General features: G+C 42.7%; 1 protein-coding gene across 2 annotated transcripts in view; it reads left to right on the forward strand.

The window, feature by feature from the left end:
- The first annotated feature begins 5,872 nt into the window (after nt 1–5,872).
- The window catches only part of ssbp2a (single stranded DNA binding protein 2a), a 56,439-nt gene continuing 43,537 nt past the window's right edge, over nt 5,873–18,774 (forward strand). For both annotated transcript variants that reach the window (XM_086110462.1, XM_086110464.1), the window contains exon 1: nt 5,873–6,017. In XM_086110462.1, coding sequence (XP_085966588.1) covers nt 5,962–6,017 — 56 coding nt within the window. In that variant the 5' untranslated portion in view covers nt 5,873–5,961. The remainder of the gene's footprint in view (nt 6,018–18,774) is intronic.

Consider the following 18,774-nt stretch of genomic DNA (forward strand, 5'->3'; position numbering starts at 1 on the left):
GCGAGTTGTCTGTTGGGCTGATGTGGGGGAGTGTAAATGTTCTCATTACTTCCAGATTTGTTTTCACTAGCCTTCTATGCAGTGTTGGTAACTTTTTCCATCATTAAGAAAATCCACGGTTAGGACACTTTCTTCATCAGCAGAAAAAGGAGAAGGGGGAGGAAGGAAGTTCCTAATGGAGCAGGCAGTTTCAAGACGCCCCTGCCCCTAGACCGGCGGAGTCTCATGCGTGCTGCGTACGTGTTAGTGAGTTTCATGTACACAGTGGTTAGCAGGCTCAATCCTTGCCTGTGTTTTGCTTGTTATGCTGAGCCTTTTTCTCTTGTGGAGCGTCTTAGGTGACCTGAACCATGTGACCATCCCAAACCGAAAGAAGCCCTCTCAAGCCCCTCCCACTCACTCTCTCTGGCCTGGAAGCTGTGACATGATTGCACACCACAACGTTGTTGTTGTTGTTTTTCTGGATTACTTTATTTGTTACAAAAAACTGTTAAAATGGTACTTTATTGGATCCCAATATCAGTCATTCCCAATCAATAATGGGCCGTGAGCGACTTAACTGGGTCTGAAAATTATTTACTATATGCGGCCGCCAGGTCTGTGGAAGGACTTGGCCAAACACAAAATAATTTTTTTATGGGCTTTTCAGTGTGGATACTTTTCATGGCATTTTTATTTGGCGGTATTTTTTATAATTTAACGCTGTCATGCACAAATAATGATATCCTGTAACCCGATAACCTGATAAACTGTCCACGGGAGTAAGCTTGTGTGCCATGACTCAGCAGAGATTAGGGAACAATGCTCCATATTACTTCTTACAAGGCGGGACATAACACTCATGCATGTGTTACTGAACTATATTTGCAAGTGTGCATCTGACAATGGACGTCGTACATGTGTGTCTGCGATGGGATGACCCGTGGTTCGGTGAACCGGAAACCTGCCAAATGAATTACTTTCATGAGCGATATTACAGAGGCTATCATCATACTTCACAACTGTTGCTGAATTGTTTGGAAACAACATGACAAGGTGCATATTGTTCATGCTCCTTTCTACGCAATTATTCACTGAAGTGCTAGATTTAGTCAACTTCAATGCCAATTAATCTCCCAAAACTCTTTTGTGCGTCAACTTTAATCGGCTGCTAATTAGTGTCTTTGCAAAAAGACACTCTCAGTGGAAATATACGATTACAGAGCTTCACCAGGCTCTGTAAACAAAGACTGTTCCTAACATGCCAAAACACTCGCATACCAAGAGAGTGAAAAATCATTCTTTGTGTTGAATTATCTGCGCGTAACCTACTATGCCGAGTTGAGTGTTTGTCTGACTGTATAACAGACAGATGGGAGACAGACACCATGGGGAGAAAAATCATCATCAGAATTTGCATTTTGTTATCCCTTATTCCACGCACACGCAACTTGCTATTGATGACCTCAGACAGATGCAGTAAAAGTAAAAGGCTGAAACTCGTTGGTGGACTGAAAGATGGAAGAAAAGCGACATAAATAGGAACAAACAAAGTTGGAGGGTACAGACCTTTTTCCAAGACTTAATTGTGTATCGCTCATCATCAGTACGTGGAAAACTGCGATCCAGCTAAACGAAAGGACGGTTAATAGTCATTTCTTCTGGATCTAAGGGTAGATGAGATTTTATTGGAGCAACAAATTACAGACTGAAGCATCTGAGCATGTTAAATTGGATTTTGGATCACTGAAATGCCCAACATTTTTTCTGCGTTGTTTTTTTTTTGTGCCCATTATAAAAGATACTTGATCTATTTTTATAGGACAAGGTGGCTAATTGGTTGGCACAGCTGCCTCTCACCTCTGAGGTTGGCAGTTTGAATCTAGGCTCTGTGTGACGTTTGCATATTCTCCCCATGCTTGTGTGTGTGTGTGTGGGGGGGGGGGGGGGTGTTCTGGGTACCCTGGTCTCCTCATGCATTCCAAAAACATGTATGAATTGAAGACTCTAAATTATCTCCAAGAAGTACCACGCCTCTCTGACAAAGTCAGCTGGGATTGGCTCCATCCAGTTGCACCCATGATCGAATGAAGTCATTTTTGATTTGAAACTACAGTACTTATTATTTCTCGACTTTGCTTTTAAATGTCTTATTTTCGGCTGCGTGTGTTTAATTCGTTTGCTTTTAAATGTCTTAAATGTGTTTGTTTGTAAATGCTTTTAAATGTTTTGTTTTTAATAATGTGAAGCACATTGAGGTTACCTCGTGAATGAAATATGCAATAAAGCTGCCTTGCGTTGCCTTTTTGGAGGTCAGCATAGTACAGATGATCTTTCTGTCCATTTAAAAGTCTTTTTTTTTTTTTTTTTACTGTCTGTTGTCGACGTACCTTGCATATTTCCCTCAGTCATTCTCACTTTCCATCTAAATATGCAGTTATTTGAAAACTGTGGTGAAAATTTGAGTTGCTCACTTGGACACACAGGGAACATAATTTTTGATGATCTGATCAGAATTTATCTCATGGAATACTATCCCCAGTCACATTTTCACCCCTCTTTGCCCACATCATCCTTATTCTTTCTCCCCCTCCTCCTTTGTCTTCCTCCCCATCCTCTCAAACACGTGGCTGTTGCATGTGAGTGGTTGTCATGGTGATCAACCCAGAGGGACTCATCCCAAAAGCAAAAGTTCTGATTGTCAGAAATAGAACTGTCTCCGGGGGAAAGGGGTTAATTTGGCACTGGGAGGGGATGTGGGGGAGGGGGGGGTGGAGTGGTGTGGTGATAGAGATGAGTCTAGTTGGAGGGTGGGGGGGGGGGGGGCGTTAACAGATAACAGAAGAGAACAAGGCAACATCCACTCCAAGTGGGTCACATCGCAGGAGCATTGCGTAAGCATAAACACTGCTGTCCCTGTGCAGCGTCCTTACTTTGCGCATACACACACACACCTGCACACACATACGCGATTTGCAAAGAGCTTACTGTTTGTGAATCAGCCCCTTTCAAACAGCCCCTAGTGTTTGTTTCACATACTGAATGGTCCCATGCTGTTGTCCACCTTGTTCATCTCATGTCCCTTCCTCTCAGTGGATTTGTTATATTGTTACAACCTGTGGAATGGATCCTCCTCACTGTTGGCTGCAAGCATGACAGCATGATATAGCAACTATTCCCTCCTGCAAACCCCGAAAACACATAACAGCATGTGACTGACGAATAGACTTCTCGAAAATCAGTGGACACTTCATGAGGTACAAATTCTGCCTTTGCAAAGACATTCAGGCATTCATGTAAAAATGTCTTCATTGTTGTGATTCTTGTTTATGTTGGGGTGGAAGTTGGCAAGTTATTCTAATTTCATTTCATCATCATCTAACCATTAATACCTGTACAATGTTGTAGTTACCATTTCAACCATAACTGCCATAAATGTATACAGAAAATGTTTCAACATAGAAAACAAAACAGGCCGTGATCGTATTGTGGTTAGTACCCCGCGTTGTGGCCGCAGCAATCCTGGTTCGAATCCTGGTCACGGCATGTGCAAAGAGCATACTTAACTTCTGGGCGACAGAAGTGGTTGGCGCGTCGACCTCACAGTGCAGAGGTCGTGGGTTCGATCCAGTCTCTGGCCTTCCTGTGTGGAGTTTAGATGTTCTGCTCGGGCCTGCGTGGGTTTTCTCCGGGTACTCCGGTTTCCTCCTACATTCCAAAAACATGCATGGCAGGCTGATTGAACACTTTAAATTGTCCCTAGGGGTGAGTGTGAGCGCGGATGGTTGTTCGTCTTTGTGTGCTGTGCGATTGGCTGGCAAATGGTTCAGGTGTGCCCAGCCTACTGCCCGAAGACGGCTGGGATAGGCTCCAGCACGCCCTGCGACCCTTGTGAGGATAAAGCGGATCGTAAAATTGATGGATGGATGGATGAATTAGGGAGAATAAACTAAAAGATGGCATTCGGTTTCCTGGTGATGCACTTTTTTTACCCATATTTTGTTTCTCTTGGCATCACCTGAATTGTATGGAGCTTCACACCTTTGCCGCCAGGCATGTGCCCATATTCGCAGTATTTGTGAGAAAAAAATAAAATAAAGATTCACGATAAGATATTGAATTCCACACCAGGGACAGTGAGCGATGAGCTGTAACTGGCATCTGGAAAACCATGTGACCGCTTAAAGCCAATCAGTGTCCACAGTGGAGAAAAGTGGAAAGATCTTAAGTTGACCAGGCTCTGTTTCTATACGGTGCCGGTCAGAACAAAATTTCACGATGGAGGGGTGATTATTATATACCAATTCTCACATGTCCAGGTATATATTCTTTATCCTCAGTGAAAATTGACTATTATGACTGCAACTTACTGAGGAGTTGTGACCGTCTCCTCCATATCCATGTACTGTATATTCGTATTATTTACTGCCACCAAGTGGCCAGGGTAGACACACGAGACGGATTGGTTCATCATGCACAAACTGCTTCATTCTTTACATTATATTTAATTACGTTATCAATATTGTTTTTGTTCACTATTATTCAGCTGGAAGGATGTTTTGAGATGATAAGATAATAATTTGAGATTCGAGATAAGCATTGTCATGGAGTGAATTAAACTCATTTTTCAAGGTGCCACTTGAGAGAGAAGAAAGAGTTTAGTGACAAGTCATTGCACAAACTGAGACACAAAATGTTGCCGCACCGTATCTGAGTGTCGGAGGCTGGACAGACAGCTGTGTTGTTTTTACTTACTTCTGTGACCTACTGTTGTCTCAAGTGTCATCACTCATTGTGGCTGTTTCCTATTGATCCGCGTTTACTGGTTTCTTGGATACTTTCCGCTTCTTCGCAGTTTCTAAATGAGCTAACTGTGACCGTCTGCATAATTGAAGTCCAAAGACCTCAGTTGTTAAAACACTGACTAAAATTTCTATAGCTAGAAATGTCACCAAACAATCAATTAGAAAGCTGAGAGAAGATGGAAAATCAGTTCCAGCCATTTCCCAAACATTGGCTATAGCAAAGTCATGTTGAATGTTCTGAATAAGCATTAATTGCTCAACCAACAAATGAGTTATTCAGGGGCAAAAAGTGGAAGGTTGAAGACTAATCAAGTCAATCTGCAGATTTAAATTGACCTTGTTGAAGAGGAGGCCGTAACCCCCTAAAAAAAATACAAGTAGGTGACATTGTGGTGAAACCAGAAAAATAATGCAAACATTTGTCCATGTCTGTCGATCACACCAATATTATCTTCAACATTTCAGAAGTTACAGTTTGTCACTGTCACATTATAATCTAAAGCACAAACAAGGTAGTTGCTTCAACAGGTGATTGTTTAGCTCATCTCTTTTCCACCCTCCACACGTTGCCTTATAGTACACTGTAGTCAGGCACTCATACATCATGTGTTTGCATCAACACGTATGTAAATAAACACAGCTGTGACGCTGCCTGAATATGCAGAGAGTTTTACGCACACTCCATTATATATGTTTGTGTGTGCATGTATAGGCAGAGGGTGTGCGTGTAAAAAGGAGCAGCCAAAGCCAGTTGTTGGACGGTTTCAAATTCCCCTTTGCACTGACAGAGGAGGGAGGACTTGTGTGCGTGTGTGCGCGTGTGCGCGTGCTTGCTCGCTCGCGTGTGTGTGCTTGTGTGTGCATCAGGAGAGCCTTTCCAATCAGGGTAGAAATGACAAACAGACAGACAGACTGACAAACTGACAGACAGACCTCAGAAATATAAATCAGAAGAGGAAAGACAGACAGGACAGGGAGAGCAAGGGGTGGTGCTTAGTTGAACAGGCGTGGCTTTCCTAGTGTCACTCACCCGCCTTTGCCTCGGCGAGTGGGCGGTCCTGCGAGATGCGGCGTCCAATAGGAGAGGACGCTGCTCGTGTCGCCATGGTGACGGGGCTGTGCCCAAGGAGGTTGTGATGGGTTGACAGGTGCGTGACAATCGGAGCTCTCTGCAAGCATGTACGCCAAAGGCAAGAGTAGCAACGTGCCGTCCGACAGCCAAGCCAGAGAAAAGTAAGTTTTCTTTATGGGGGAGGAAACCGAGGCTGATGGAGGAGGGGGGGGGGGGGGGAGTGCGTGTGCAGCCGCGCGCAGACAGTCACATACGGAGCCGCGGCATGCAGCTCTCTGCTCAGGCTTGGAAAGTTGACCATTTGCCTTATTCCAGGAAAACTGACACTTTGGGTGTCTTTTTATTTTTTTGCTTGATTTTTGACAACATAGGGTAGAATTCAATACGCGGTTTTCTGGTTCGTTTGGTGTGCTAATTATGAACTTGTGAATCGCTTTTACGCACGCTTTGAAATGTTGGCTGATAACAGTGCAATCCAACGTGCGAAAGAGAAACTACCGGTAGTCAGTGCGTGGATGCACACGGAGGAAGTGCGCGCATTCGTCTGCTGTATGCACGGGTGCTTGTAATTCACCAAAGTGTGTTTTCAAGATTTACGAAGTTTTTTTCCCGCTGAAAGTGCATGTTTTTGATCACACATATCAATCGAACTAAATGAGTGTGCTTGTTGGGAACAAAAAAAAAAACATGTCGTTCCACGTACTGCACGTTTTTATTAATTCTCCTCCAATGTTTATCTTCTAATATGAACACGTAAAATAGATTGTTTCGCTTTTATTCACTGGGGTAAATGTATGACTGGTTTATGTTGTCAGAAAAGCTTAACACTTTCTTTCTAAGGGCCTAATTGTTTTCCAAATAAAACCTTGTGTTTGAGTGGTTGGCCAGTGCACTTCTGTCAGCACCTTTGTACTTTAATGTCTTACCCTTACATGCTTGATTCCCTTATATAATTTATTTATTACCTTAATTTAAAATTTTAGCACCGCAATTCACATACGTTGGGGGGGGCATCAGAATGATGGGGTTTTTACCTTATTGATTGCTGCCTTGCTCAAGAGAACCACTAAAACTGGCTTCTCCCCTCCCTCCAATGTGATTGAACTGAGCACAACTATTGCGGTCAGGTCACAGGGTCAGTACACTGTAAAAAAACGATTTTGGAAAGAGGTAAAAATAATCCAAATCGACCTCATTCATTGAGTGAAGTTTACCTCACATTTCTGGTTACATTTATTTACTGTCGACAGCTACTGCAATATGTGCATGGGTTATCACACAAGGCATCAGTGCCACATGGCTCAAGTGGTAAAGTGGTCAACTCCCAACCTTAAGGTCGGTGGGGTTTTTTTCTCTGCATTGCCTCTAACTTTTAGCAAGAGTTATCCGGTGTCATGTATCGAATTTATTTGATGTTTTAAATGTGTATATTTGTCAACCTCTAAGTATTGCATTTGTGTTGGACAATTCATTGCTGCAAATGATACATTTTTTTGCCTCTCTTGAGCTGTTTTGCCAACATGGTGATTGGGCGCTCATCTCCTTCGTTTGAGTTGCTGTTCTTCATACCTAAGCGATATGAAAAGCAGAGCATTTAACACGACAGTGTGAAACAATCGAGTTTAAAGAATACAAAATAAGTGCAATGGAGAAAAGAAAAGTCAGCAAGTGGTTCAAATTGTTGGCAACATCAACAAATTTTGTAGTTAGGAGCATATGAACATGTCAAAGCAGCCCAATGACCAGTTAGTCCATAAACTATTGACTATCCATTCAGAGTGTCTTGAAGTTGTGTCAGTGCAGTTACTGAGACGCTAATTTCATCATCATAGGGAATCCATTCCGTTTCTCACACTCGGGCGCTGTAGTTACAAATGTTCCTGCACCATATTGAACTTTTTATTTTTTAAGTATCATTTTTATTGCAGGCCACAAAGTAGACAAGTGCTTGGCGCATGCTCATAGTTCTGATGCTGAAGTTTCCAATATTGGCTTCGGTCTTCCCGAGTGGAGCTTTCATATTCTCTCCATACCCTGCGTGGGTTTTCTGCAGGTGTTCCAGCTTCCTCCCACATTTCCAAAACACATTTCTGAGTTTAATGAGGACTGTAAATTGTCTGTAGGTGTGAATGTTTGTGTATCTGTAATCTGAATGTGTCATGTGAATGAATGCCGACCAGTGCATGGTCCCCAAGACCCGGGGGCCGCGGACCAGTACCGGTCCATGGGTCATTTGGTACTGGGCCACACAGAAAGAATAAGGAACTTACATTACTTCCGTTTTATTAATTTCGGAATGTGAAAGATGTTTTATTTTGAAAGATTATCGGATTCTGTTACATCCGCCTTACAGTATGTCACTCTTGACGCAGGTCACGTGATAGGTTACCACTAAAATGAAACCCGGAAGCTAGTAGAATGAGTAAAAAAAAAAAAAAAAACGTTTTTGGGAAGGGGAAAAGGCCCAGCCAGGAGACAGAAGAGAAGCCTAAGCCTTTCAAGAAAAAGAAGGCTACATTTGATAGACAGTATCAGGAGCCCTACTTAAAATACAGCTTTATCTCAACGGGAGATTCCCATACACCAAGCCCACTCTGCATCATATGCGCGATGGTGTGTCGTATTTTTCATGCACTTTGTATTTGCGGTGTATCTTATTTTGAAGGCACATTTAAACGTTACCATAGCGACGTTCCTCGTGTCATGATTCGTTTTTATTCGTATGTTTTCATGTAGGTCATATCATATTAGTTTTTTGTATTTATCCATCACACCTTAAAGATCGGTCCCTTAAAATATTGTCTGTCATTAAACCGTTCCGTGGGGCTAAAAAGGTTGGGGATTGCTCTCACCCAAAGTCACGCTCTCCCACGAGCCTAAACGAGGACAAGTGCTTTTGAAAAAGAAAGGATGGATAATTCACCCTTTCATGCACCAATAATGATAACCTGTAACCTGATAACATGATAAACTGCCCACTGTAGTAACCGCTGTCCCTGACAGGGTTAAAAAATATTAACTTTCTTCACTGATTGGTTGAAAAATCTCATGCCTCTATTGCCTTATAAGAAGGAGTGTTCCTTGACACTTGGGATACCAAATGCTGTCTTCATAAAAAGATTTGTGTCAGTGTTAATAAAAACAATTGCGTATTTATCTTAATGGAGGCACACCATTGTATATACAGGGGCCCCCGTCTTGGCTTTCCAAACAGTTTTACCTTTTGTATCATATACTTTCAGTGTGTTGTGGTCTAGACTGAGAGTGAATAAGCTCTTGCAAACTTAGCTTCTTAATTTTACTGTACAATTTGCACTTATCTGTGCACAAAAGGGAAGGTTTATCTTGTGCGCCACTACCAAATCTGAGACAAAATACAGGACCGTCTGACAAGATGGAAACGCTGCGAAAGGCAAAAGGCAGGCAAGGGCGAGATTAATTTCGCTCTTAACAAGCTGCCTTGTTTATCAGCGGCGTGTATCAGAGAGGCAGAGCGGGTCCGACTGCTGCTGCCGAGCCGTTGTTTCTCATTTCTGCGGCACAGCGGGCCATCAAAAAGCGAGCGAGGGCGACAACAGATTAGAGAGGGAGAGAGCGGGGAGAGGAATGAGCTCGGGTGATGGAATTTGCTGGATCATTAGTTCATTGGTTGTAGTGTTGACCTCAGGATGGACCCGTGCAGACTTACATACATGCGTTCGGAAATCTAAAGGGGTGTTCACACGGCACACATTTGCTCCGGCGCTGCACCGATGTATTTTGTTGCGATATATTTTGCACCGCAGCAAATTGTGTGGAGCGTTCACACGTACAAAGCCGCTGAGCGTGTCTGCACCGGCACAGCGTCGGTGCAGCCCCACTTGCGTTCACACGGCAGTTTCTGCAGCGGGGCAAAACGACAGAAAACAAATAAGCTGTCGTGTTGGTTCTTTTTAAAACGTATACACAACTCAAGCGACTACTGGACAGGCACGTCCTTCTCCTTCTCGGTCTCCGTGCCTTCTGCTCGAGAGTGACCGCCCCCGAAAACGTAAATCAACGATGACTTCAATGACACTCAGAAAAGCAAACACATCATGCGCCAAACAGAAAATCAAGAGAGGAAATCACTAAATAAATTATATGGGGGGCGGGGGTTTGTGAACACACAACAAAGGAACAAACTACACTAACAACTCCGAGACAGTCCAGTCTCCTACAAAAGGAAAGATGTTACCAGCCAAGTCTTGTGTCATTATTAAACAAACACATGACGGAAGTCCGACAGAGCACGAAAGCAACACATTTTCGCCGTACGTAAACTCTTCACAAGCATTTGCTCTGGAGCAAATTTAACCCAGTTGCGTTCACACGTGCAAATTTACACCGGTGCTGCTTCGCAAACGAGCATTTGCTGCGGAGCAAATTTTTAAACCACCTCCCTGAGGTGGATCAAATTTGGTCCGGTGTAAGCCTTTTTCCGGGGCTACTTTGCACGTGTGAACGCTCTACTGGGGCAGCCCCGGTGTAGAACCAGACCAAATCTTGCCATGTGAACACCCCTTAAATGTGTTTGACCTCCGTACAACTGCTCATCTGATGTGTCCCGCGTGTCCTTGCTGCACATGCCCATAAAATGTATCTTTAAAATAACTCGGTGCGCCTGAGATTTGGGAATCAACTAAAGGCGTTTTGTCTTTCTCCACAAATGTTTTCCACATTAGTCTTTTTAATCGCCACAAATATCAGCAAGCCTCTTTGTTCCGGATAACAAAACAAAGACTTGACAAAAGAACAACATCCACAGCCACTATTAAAACTATATGTCATCATTGCCCCCAAATGACCTTTTATTTGAGTGATATGTGCTTGTTAGTGAACCAGATGATGACGGCCACAACAAAGGTGGTAACAGATGACGTGCACGTAGCTCTGATCAGCTACGCCATTAAAACTGGCCATAAATCCTCAATTTATGAGGATCATAATGTTCCGTTTTTATTGGAGAGAGGTGTTGATTTATTTTAGTGCTCTTTTAGGAGGTTGCGATTTGCTGCAGAACTGCGCACGGTAATACCGTAAGGTGTTCCTAATATTGTGTAAGTGCCTTAAAGCGGTGATCAGAGTGCAGCCGTGAGCGTCTACCCTTTCATAAACATGGAACTCAAAGATTTGGGCTTAATTGACAGGTGACTGTCAAGTCCTCATTGGCTGCTATGGCAACCAGGTTCTGACTTTCACTTCGGCGTCACTGTGATTACGCCAGCGGTGTGTTACTCCTACTCTCACATGATGCGTATGCATTTCAAGAGTCAGCATTTATTCTCTGGGAATGTAGGGAAAATGTTGAAACATGCAAAGCAAACAAAAATAATCTGAATATGGATTTGCATAGAAAAAGTTGCACGCCACATACTCCGCGGAAATAAAATCCCTGCAGATTAGTAGTAGTAGTTGTTGCAATTTGTGACTTCCAACTTGTCCAGTCAGAAAAAAAATGCCCCTCTTGAAGGGGTAATCAAATATTAATACATTAGAGTCAAACATAATTTATTCAGATTAACCAGCCACAACTGGTGAAAATCCACAATAATGAGAGATCATACAAAACAATGTTTTAGAGAGTTTCATCCCTCCCACACATTTTTAACACATTCAAACTCATTAAAATACATCTTTTACACACACACACACACACACACACACACACACACACACACACACACACACACACACACACACACACACAAACAAATTGGCAAGAATAAAATGTATTGAAAATATGACTAATATTGGTGCATTAGATATGTCTCTTTAAGAGGCAAGGCCTGATGGGAAGTCGTGACATGGCGAACTGGAGGAAGGGTGGTTGAATGGCTCAAACTATCTAATCTGCGTGTGAGTGGTTCATCGTGAGCTGTGGGTGACAACAGCTCCTGCGTGAGTGTGCTCATTGTGTTTGAATGGTAGAAAAAAGCTAGTGCGGTGAAATACTTTACATAGTTTCTCGCAAGTCAGCAACCAGCACTTCCGTGGTAGCACGAAACTACACTTCTGACAAGTCTGGCTCTCACGAAGGTATGAGGAGACGTAAAAACACTTGCAAAAATGTTGTCTCCTAAAAGTGCAGTAATCCCCCTTTTATCTCAAAAGTGGTTTGATCCACCCAATCCCACCCACCTCTTTTCGACTGAGCTGCAAGCCAATGGTGAGTCTTTCACTCAGCTGGGGTAGTTTGGAGTGAATATCTCCACTTTACTAAAACAAGGATTCTTATATGTCAAATTTTAACATACTATGTGTCAAATTTTAACATACCGTACCACTACTTTTTTGGGCCATTGGAGTATCATGATTAGCTTCATGGGGTACCTCAGATTGTACATTGTGGGACATCAATAATTGACTACTTTGTACCTCCATATCAGACAGTGTGAAATGTGGGTTTGCATAGTGTGTCAGTGTTTCATGTTCGGAGGAAATGTTTTACATCGTGTACAATATGTTTCGCAGACCAGTTTCTTTTTTGCTCGCAGAGAGCAACACAGCTGAGGCATTCTCTGTCTGTTTGGCTGTCCCTGTGTAAAAGCCCGCACTCGATTTGCGATTAAGAGTGACAGTACATGGCCACGCGTTGTGGACTGCAGTTGTTCAACAGGTTTAACAATACGTGTCACTGACAAAGTCCAGATAGGTCTGGCTTTTTGGCCTTACATTACTGTACAGCTGCATAACATGAAACACACACACACACACACACACACACACACACACACACACATGCACTCAGTTCATCGTAACTTTAAAGGTAATTAAAATGGTAATTTTACTGGGTTAAGAGTCAAAAATAAAGACTACTATATTTGTATACCAACTGATCATAAAAATCATTTATGTCCAGTCCAGTTTGAAGTTCAGCTGCCATCCATCCGGTGGAGGACTAGCTGCTGTGGAACTGTGGCTCATCGTTCTTAATACATATGCACACGCAAGTCGCGCATGCATGTGCACACATGCACGCACATACTCTTGCGCGCACCCTCTCAGCTACTTCTGAACCAACACGCTTATAAATTCCACCGGGAGGCTGCCATTGCAGCATAGGGCAGGCTGAGGCGCCGCATTGCATGTTGGGAGTGTCTCCTACAGAAAAAAAAAGTGGGCTGCTATTCCGGCTCTGATGGAATGAGTTTCATTACAATGAAATCAACACAACACACACACACACACAATGTGTGGGGAGGGGGGTCTGCAATTGTCTGAAACACAATGTGAAATCCAACTGATAAGCAGATCTGCATTGGTTTTTTTTTTGATTCCCAATTAACAAGTGCAATTCGGTTGCATAGTTCTCAAGCTCTCCACGGGGTGCTTCCTTCATTGGGGTTAGCAGTTGGCACTTGCATTTTTAAACTCAGAGGCAAAAAAGTGTCTACATCCTGAAACCAGTCGTCAGAGTAACAAAAGTGAACTTTGTTTTGAACAAATATACCCGATAAATATTTTTGATCGTCTGTAGTGAGACTGATTGTGTGTTATGTTTTGCATCCATTTTTCTTAATCCTAATACTGCTATATACAGTGGTGCTTTAGTAACATGTTCCCTGTGTCTTGGGGTGCCCCCAAACAAATTAGGGCCCAAAGCAATTTGTAGGCGCCCCTAATGGCTGTTTTTCATGCACTGAAAAGCCTTTGTAGAGGGGTGGAGGACAACCATTCAACATGTGTTGGCTGTTGGGTGCGCAGATGAGCTCAAAGTACGTTCCACCACCACAGCTCAACCTCCTATTACAAAATACAGTACAGGGTAGCGGACTGAATTTTGGACAACATAGCAGGTACATGAGACCCTCAGACCCTGACCCTCAAATTGGTCAGATGATGTCGATTCTCGTCGTTGCCACAACGTGCTTGTCCCCTTGTGCAAAGTGGGGCTCCGGGGAGGTTGGGCCCCAATGCACAGTGCATGTTCTGCATTTAGGGAGGGGCGGGGCTTGACTTGCTTAGCCTGTTTGTAAACATTGGTTTCAACTCTCTGACATTGAGAATCAAAATTAAGCATCTTTATTGTTTCTACATATTTTCCAATATGAACCACTACATATTATTATTATGATTATTTTTTTTTATTGCTTTAGTTATGGTCTGGATGACTACCAATTTTTTAAAACACACATTGTTGAAGAAACACGTATTAGCACAATTGGAATTATGCTCGTAATGGTGTTGGTGCTACGTTCAGTGAGGTGATTTATGCTTTGCATCTTTTTCTGACACTCATGGCCTTCAAAGCCCCCCCAGATAAAAATCAAGTTGTGTGACATTTTGGGATCTTGGAAGGCCACTCCACGAGGGAAGACTGATCCACAATCCAAGCATCTGGAAACTACGTATTTAACTATCAACAACAAAATAGTCCGTCAAATCCGTCTCCCCATATTTCAACTCACACCACCAATTTACCTCATTTTTGGCGGATTCATTATTATTATTCCAATTATGTCAATTTCGCCACATGACAACAGACAAGTGAAAACATATTTACAGAAACGTATGGAGACACCGTATCAGAAAAAAACATAGTTTGAAACGATTGTCCTTTTTTTTTTAACTGTATAAAGTTTGAAGCTGACCAGTTACGAGAGCCACTTAACAAGTGTCTGTCGTCAGTGAAAGTGACAGATGTAAACATGTTACAGGTGATATCTGGTGGGCGCAGACTGTTCTCCGTTTGATCCATCTGCCTAAAAAGCAGCAGGCCTTGTGAGAGAAAGTAGCAACGTGCGTGTTGGAGAACAGCAGTGAACACACAGTGTTTGCAGCTCCGTAAGCCCAGCTGAGCTGTCTGCTTCCAGCACTTTCCCCATATGTTTCATCCCTCATAATCAATCTCCATCTGTCCTCCATGCTGCCTCGATGAACGGGAATGACAATAGTCAGTCATTATTACGCAGCAGTAACCAGTGACAATCCACAATGGTTACAATTTGAAAATCGCAATTCATCTCCTAATGGTTAAAAGGCATCACTTGAAACAGCGTCTGACACATCTGCTCTGCTGCCACATTAATCTGCAAAAATGTCATAACTTTCAATACAAGTGTTAATAATTCAACCATTAAAAAAAAAGTTTCATTGTTTCGTTTTGTATTGTGGTTGCACTTGGTAAACGAGAAAAACTGCACTCCATTATTTTGGGAACTGTTTGTAATAGTTAGCCTGATGAACCAGATAACCAGAATATTACAAACACATTTTAGTGTAATGCATATCGGCTCTAATGTAAATCTTTTCAAAGTGAAACCCATCGTGTTAATACAATCCTTTTTGGATTGAATATTATTCGTTTTCTTTGTGAATGCAGTATTTTGCAAAAGACTACAGCTCTTGTCTTGCATGATGCTGATGTACCTAAATTTGGACTGCACTGAAAAAATTAAATAAAATTACCGTAAACTTTACTGGTGATTTTTACATGTCCAGCAAGGTGTACCACAGTAAGAAAAATGTTTACCTGTACAGTATAAGCCGGTAGAAAGCAGAAGCAAATTAAATCTCAGAATTCTCTTTAGAGTGCTGGTGTCAAACTCAAGGCCCAGGGGCCAGATTTGGCCCGCCATATCATTTTTTGTGGCCCGTGAGAGTCAATCAAGGATGTCAACTTTTACATGATGCTTGCTAAAGTCTCAACCAAAATTTAAAATTGTCATATGTAATCCATCATTACATAGAGATATTGCAAGTACTATCTCATTACGTACTTATTACATTAACATAAACAATGGCTGAACTAACCATTATTCTTGACTTTTTTTTCTTGACTGATTTTCAAACTAGTTATCCACCAATTTGTTGTGCATCTCATATAATATGTGGAGGTGATCAAACATTTATACGGTTCCACAAAATTCAGTCATAATGGGGAAACCATAATGACAATGTGGTCCACTACACAAATTAGTTTGACACCCCTGCTTTAGAGGGACCTTTGGGTACTAGAATATGTCTCTTTATGTTTTCTGTTTGCCTTTTGTCTTGATCCTGTCACATGCGACGATGACGGCTTCTGAAATTGTGTACAGAAGACGTATTTGAACCTGCTTAAACACACTGACGCCGCATGCTAAACTCGTCTTTTATCCGCTGGCATCCCCGGGGCCTACCAGTAACACACAACTATCAAAGTCAGTCACAAACATCCCATTGAAGGTGGATGTTGTCTTGAAGTGTTCCTCTGATGAACACAAGCACAAGCGGGACATGGAGATCTGTCAGTCAACAGACGGGAGCCTGTAGATGGGTACTGTAAGCCCCGGGGTCATTGGGAATGGATCATGGCTACAAAAGGAGCTCATTCGGCATCAGATAGCATGGGGAGGGAGAGAAGAAGGGGAAGAAAGGTGGCGAGGGCCTGCACATCCTCACAGTCTTTTGTTACACCTTTGAAAAAAACGGCTGAGTAAATGTATCAATGTTTGTCTCTTGAGGAGTTTGCGGGTGTCCTCAAGTGCTTCTGTTTTCATTGGAAACCTACCATTACGCTTCTCCCTTCCCTCCGATTTACTTTCATTTTAATATATCTAACTGTCACTTGGCTCTGGAAAGGAACGTCTGCACTTTTCCATTAAGAAGACTGCACTGTAACGTGAAATAATCGCGGGTCTGTTCTTTGGCCATGTTGTTGGCGGTAGCATTTGTGGTTTTCTCGGGAAGGTTTGTGTTGCATACTGGAGACGGCGCATGTGCACAGCTCTACTGTTAACCACAGCAGCACGCCAGGGATACGCACGCCCTTGGAACACTTCCTGTAACTTGAGCTAAAGTTGCGGAAAGAACACTCACAAACATTTGCACCACACAGGCCTGATAGTGGAGGGAAACAGCAAATTTTGGTTTGATGAAAATAGAAATGACATTTGCTTCAGAAATTGCCCATGATTAAGAATATCTTGCAGTACTTGTTGCTATACATTTGTCAGTCGTGTGGTTGTAACGTTCTGTTTTCAACATCAAATATCTTTTCAGTTAATAAAGTTAATTTTGTGAATGCAGAACATCACATCCTCAGAAGCTACAATTCCAGGCAGTTCAAAACTCTTACTGCATCTCTTCCATTTTGATTTTAGATGCTGATCCATTCTAGATGATGGATATGTAAAGATGCATGCAGAATCTGATAATGCAGAATGGGAAGCACACAGTTGGAGACAATGGCAGTGGAAGGGGCATGAGATGTGTACAAATTCACCGATTGGGGATTTTGGGGAGTTGATGAGAGAATGAGAGCATCCACTTCAGTCCTTTATAAAACAAGGCAATTAGAGTATTTTATTTAAACTGTTGTGCATCATATGGTGTATTTTTAGGAAAGAATTTATGTTATTATGGTGGCAAAAAGATTTTGTGAATATAAATTATTATGGAACTTAATAATTGTGAAGGATTTGTTCACGGACGCAACTTCATTTTGATGCTGAGGCAAGTTTAGTGTAGCGTGTTTGGAACCCTCACTGGGCGTACTGATATACCGCCCCCGACGCACCTGCTAATTTAGTAACAGAAAGTAGAACGCGCATGGCTTAAAAACATGCTGGGACAAGTCTAGTTTAGCATGTTTGTGAATGCTATGCCGTGCTGGCCATTCCAGCGATGTGGCTGCCCCCCCCCCACCGCCCATTAATAGCACTTTCCCGACTGCGCGACCCAACTCTTTGCAGGGAGGTATCACACGAACACAGCACCTTGCACACATCTTGGGTGCTAGGCTGTCTACAATTGCCCACGTCTCATAACAACATCATCCGCAAAGGGAGATCTTGCAGTTTACGTGCCAATTCCATGCACAGACCCTCGCCAGTCTATTTTTTTTTTCAAATGAAGGATGCCGATGTGTGATGGATGTGATGTGCTACACAGTGTCACACAATGGTGCAAATGCCCCATGATGCCCAAGTCTACCAATGCAAAGTCTAGCAAAATACCAAAATTAAGAAAACTCCATTCATGTGCACAGTTAGACTGCGCCTCGCACTACATGTGCACTGAGAACAAAAATAGGGTCCATCGTGTATGCGTCAACTTTAACCGATTACTACCAGTGTGTATTTGCCATAATAGGTTCTGTTGCTTCTGTGACAACTGCTGCTGATATTCCACCATCATTGATATGCAAGCAGCATAGCACCGATACTGGTGCAAGGTTAAGCATGCATGACAGCCAGGCTTAGAGACTGCTTAAGACATACACACTCTCTTTTCTTTTCCTGCACTGACTATTACGTCTGCATAACCCTCCATTCGTGTTTCTACATCCCTCTCTCCTTTTATTTTATTTTCTTCAGCTTTACCATCCTCACTTGACTGCATAGAGGTGTCTGTCCTCCAATCCCGATTAAATCCTTGGTGACATTTGGAAAAAAAAAAAACACAGCACAGCACATGGCCTTGCTGAGTAATTTTCAAGGTCCAGTTCATACTTTGGTACTCAGGTTACGACTCAATTCAACTTTATTTGTATAGCACTTTCACAACAGTTGCAGCTTTTCAAAAGCACACACACACACACACACACACACACACACACACACACACACACACACACACACACACACACACACACACACACTCGTAGTGCCGTGGTCAGGAAGGTACTTTTGAAATGATGATGATGATACCAACAACAACATGTAGTGAATTCTACAGTGATCCAGAGGGTTTGATGCACTCTGATGTCATATCTATGAATGAAATATGATGGCATCCACAACCCATATCAGCGGAGTGCAGAATCTGTCTGTCTGCACATGTATCAAATCCACCCAAATTGGTTACACCACCTGTGCCACAACATAGACCTGGTCTCAAGTGGGTTCAAGTCTAGTCTACTGTCTGTCACCAATTTGTCAGGTGTGCCGGTGGCGGGCCCTCAGTCCGCAGTTA

Source organism: Hippocampus guttulatus, chromosome 5 (genome assembly GCF_054856545.1).
Source record: "Hippocampus guttulatus isolate MCC_2025c chromosome 5, RoL_Hgut_1.0, whole genome shotgun sequence".
NCBI lineage: Eukaryota > Metazoa > Chordata > Actinopteri > Syngnathiformes > Syngnathidae > Hippocampus > Hippocampus guttulatus.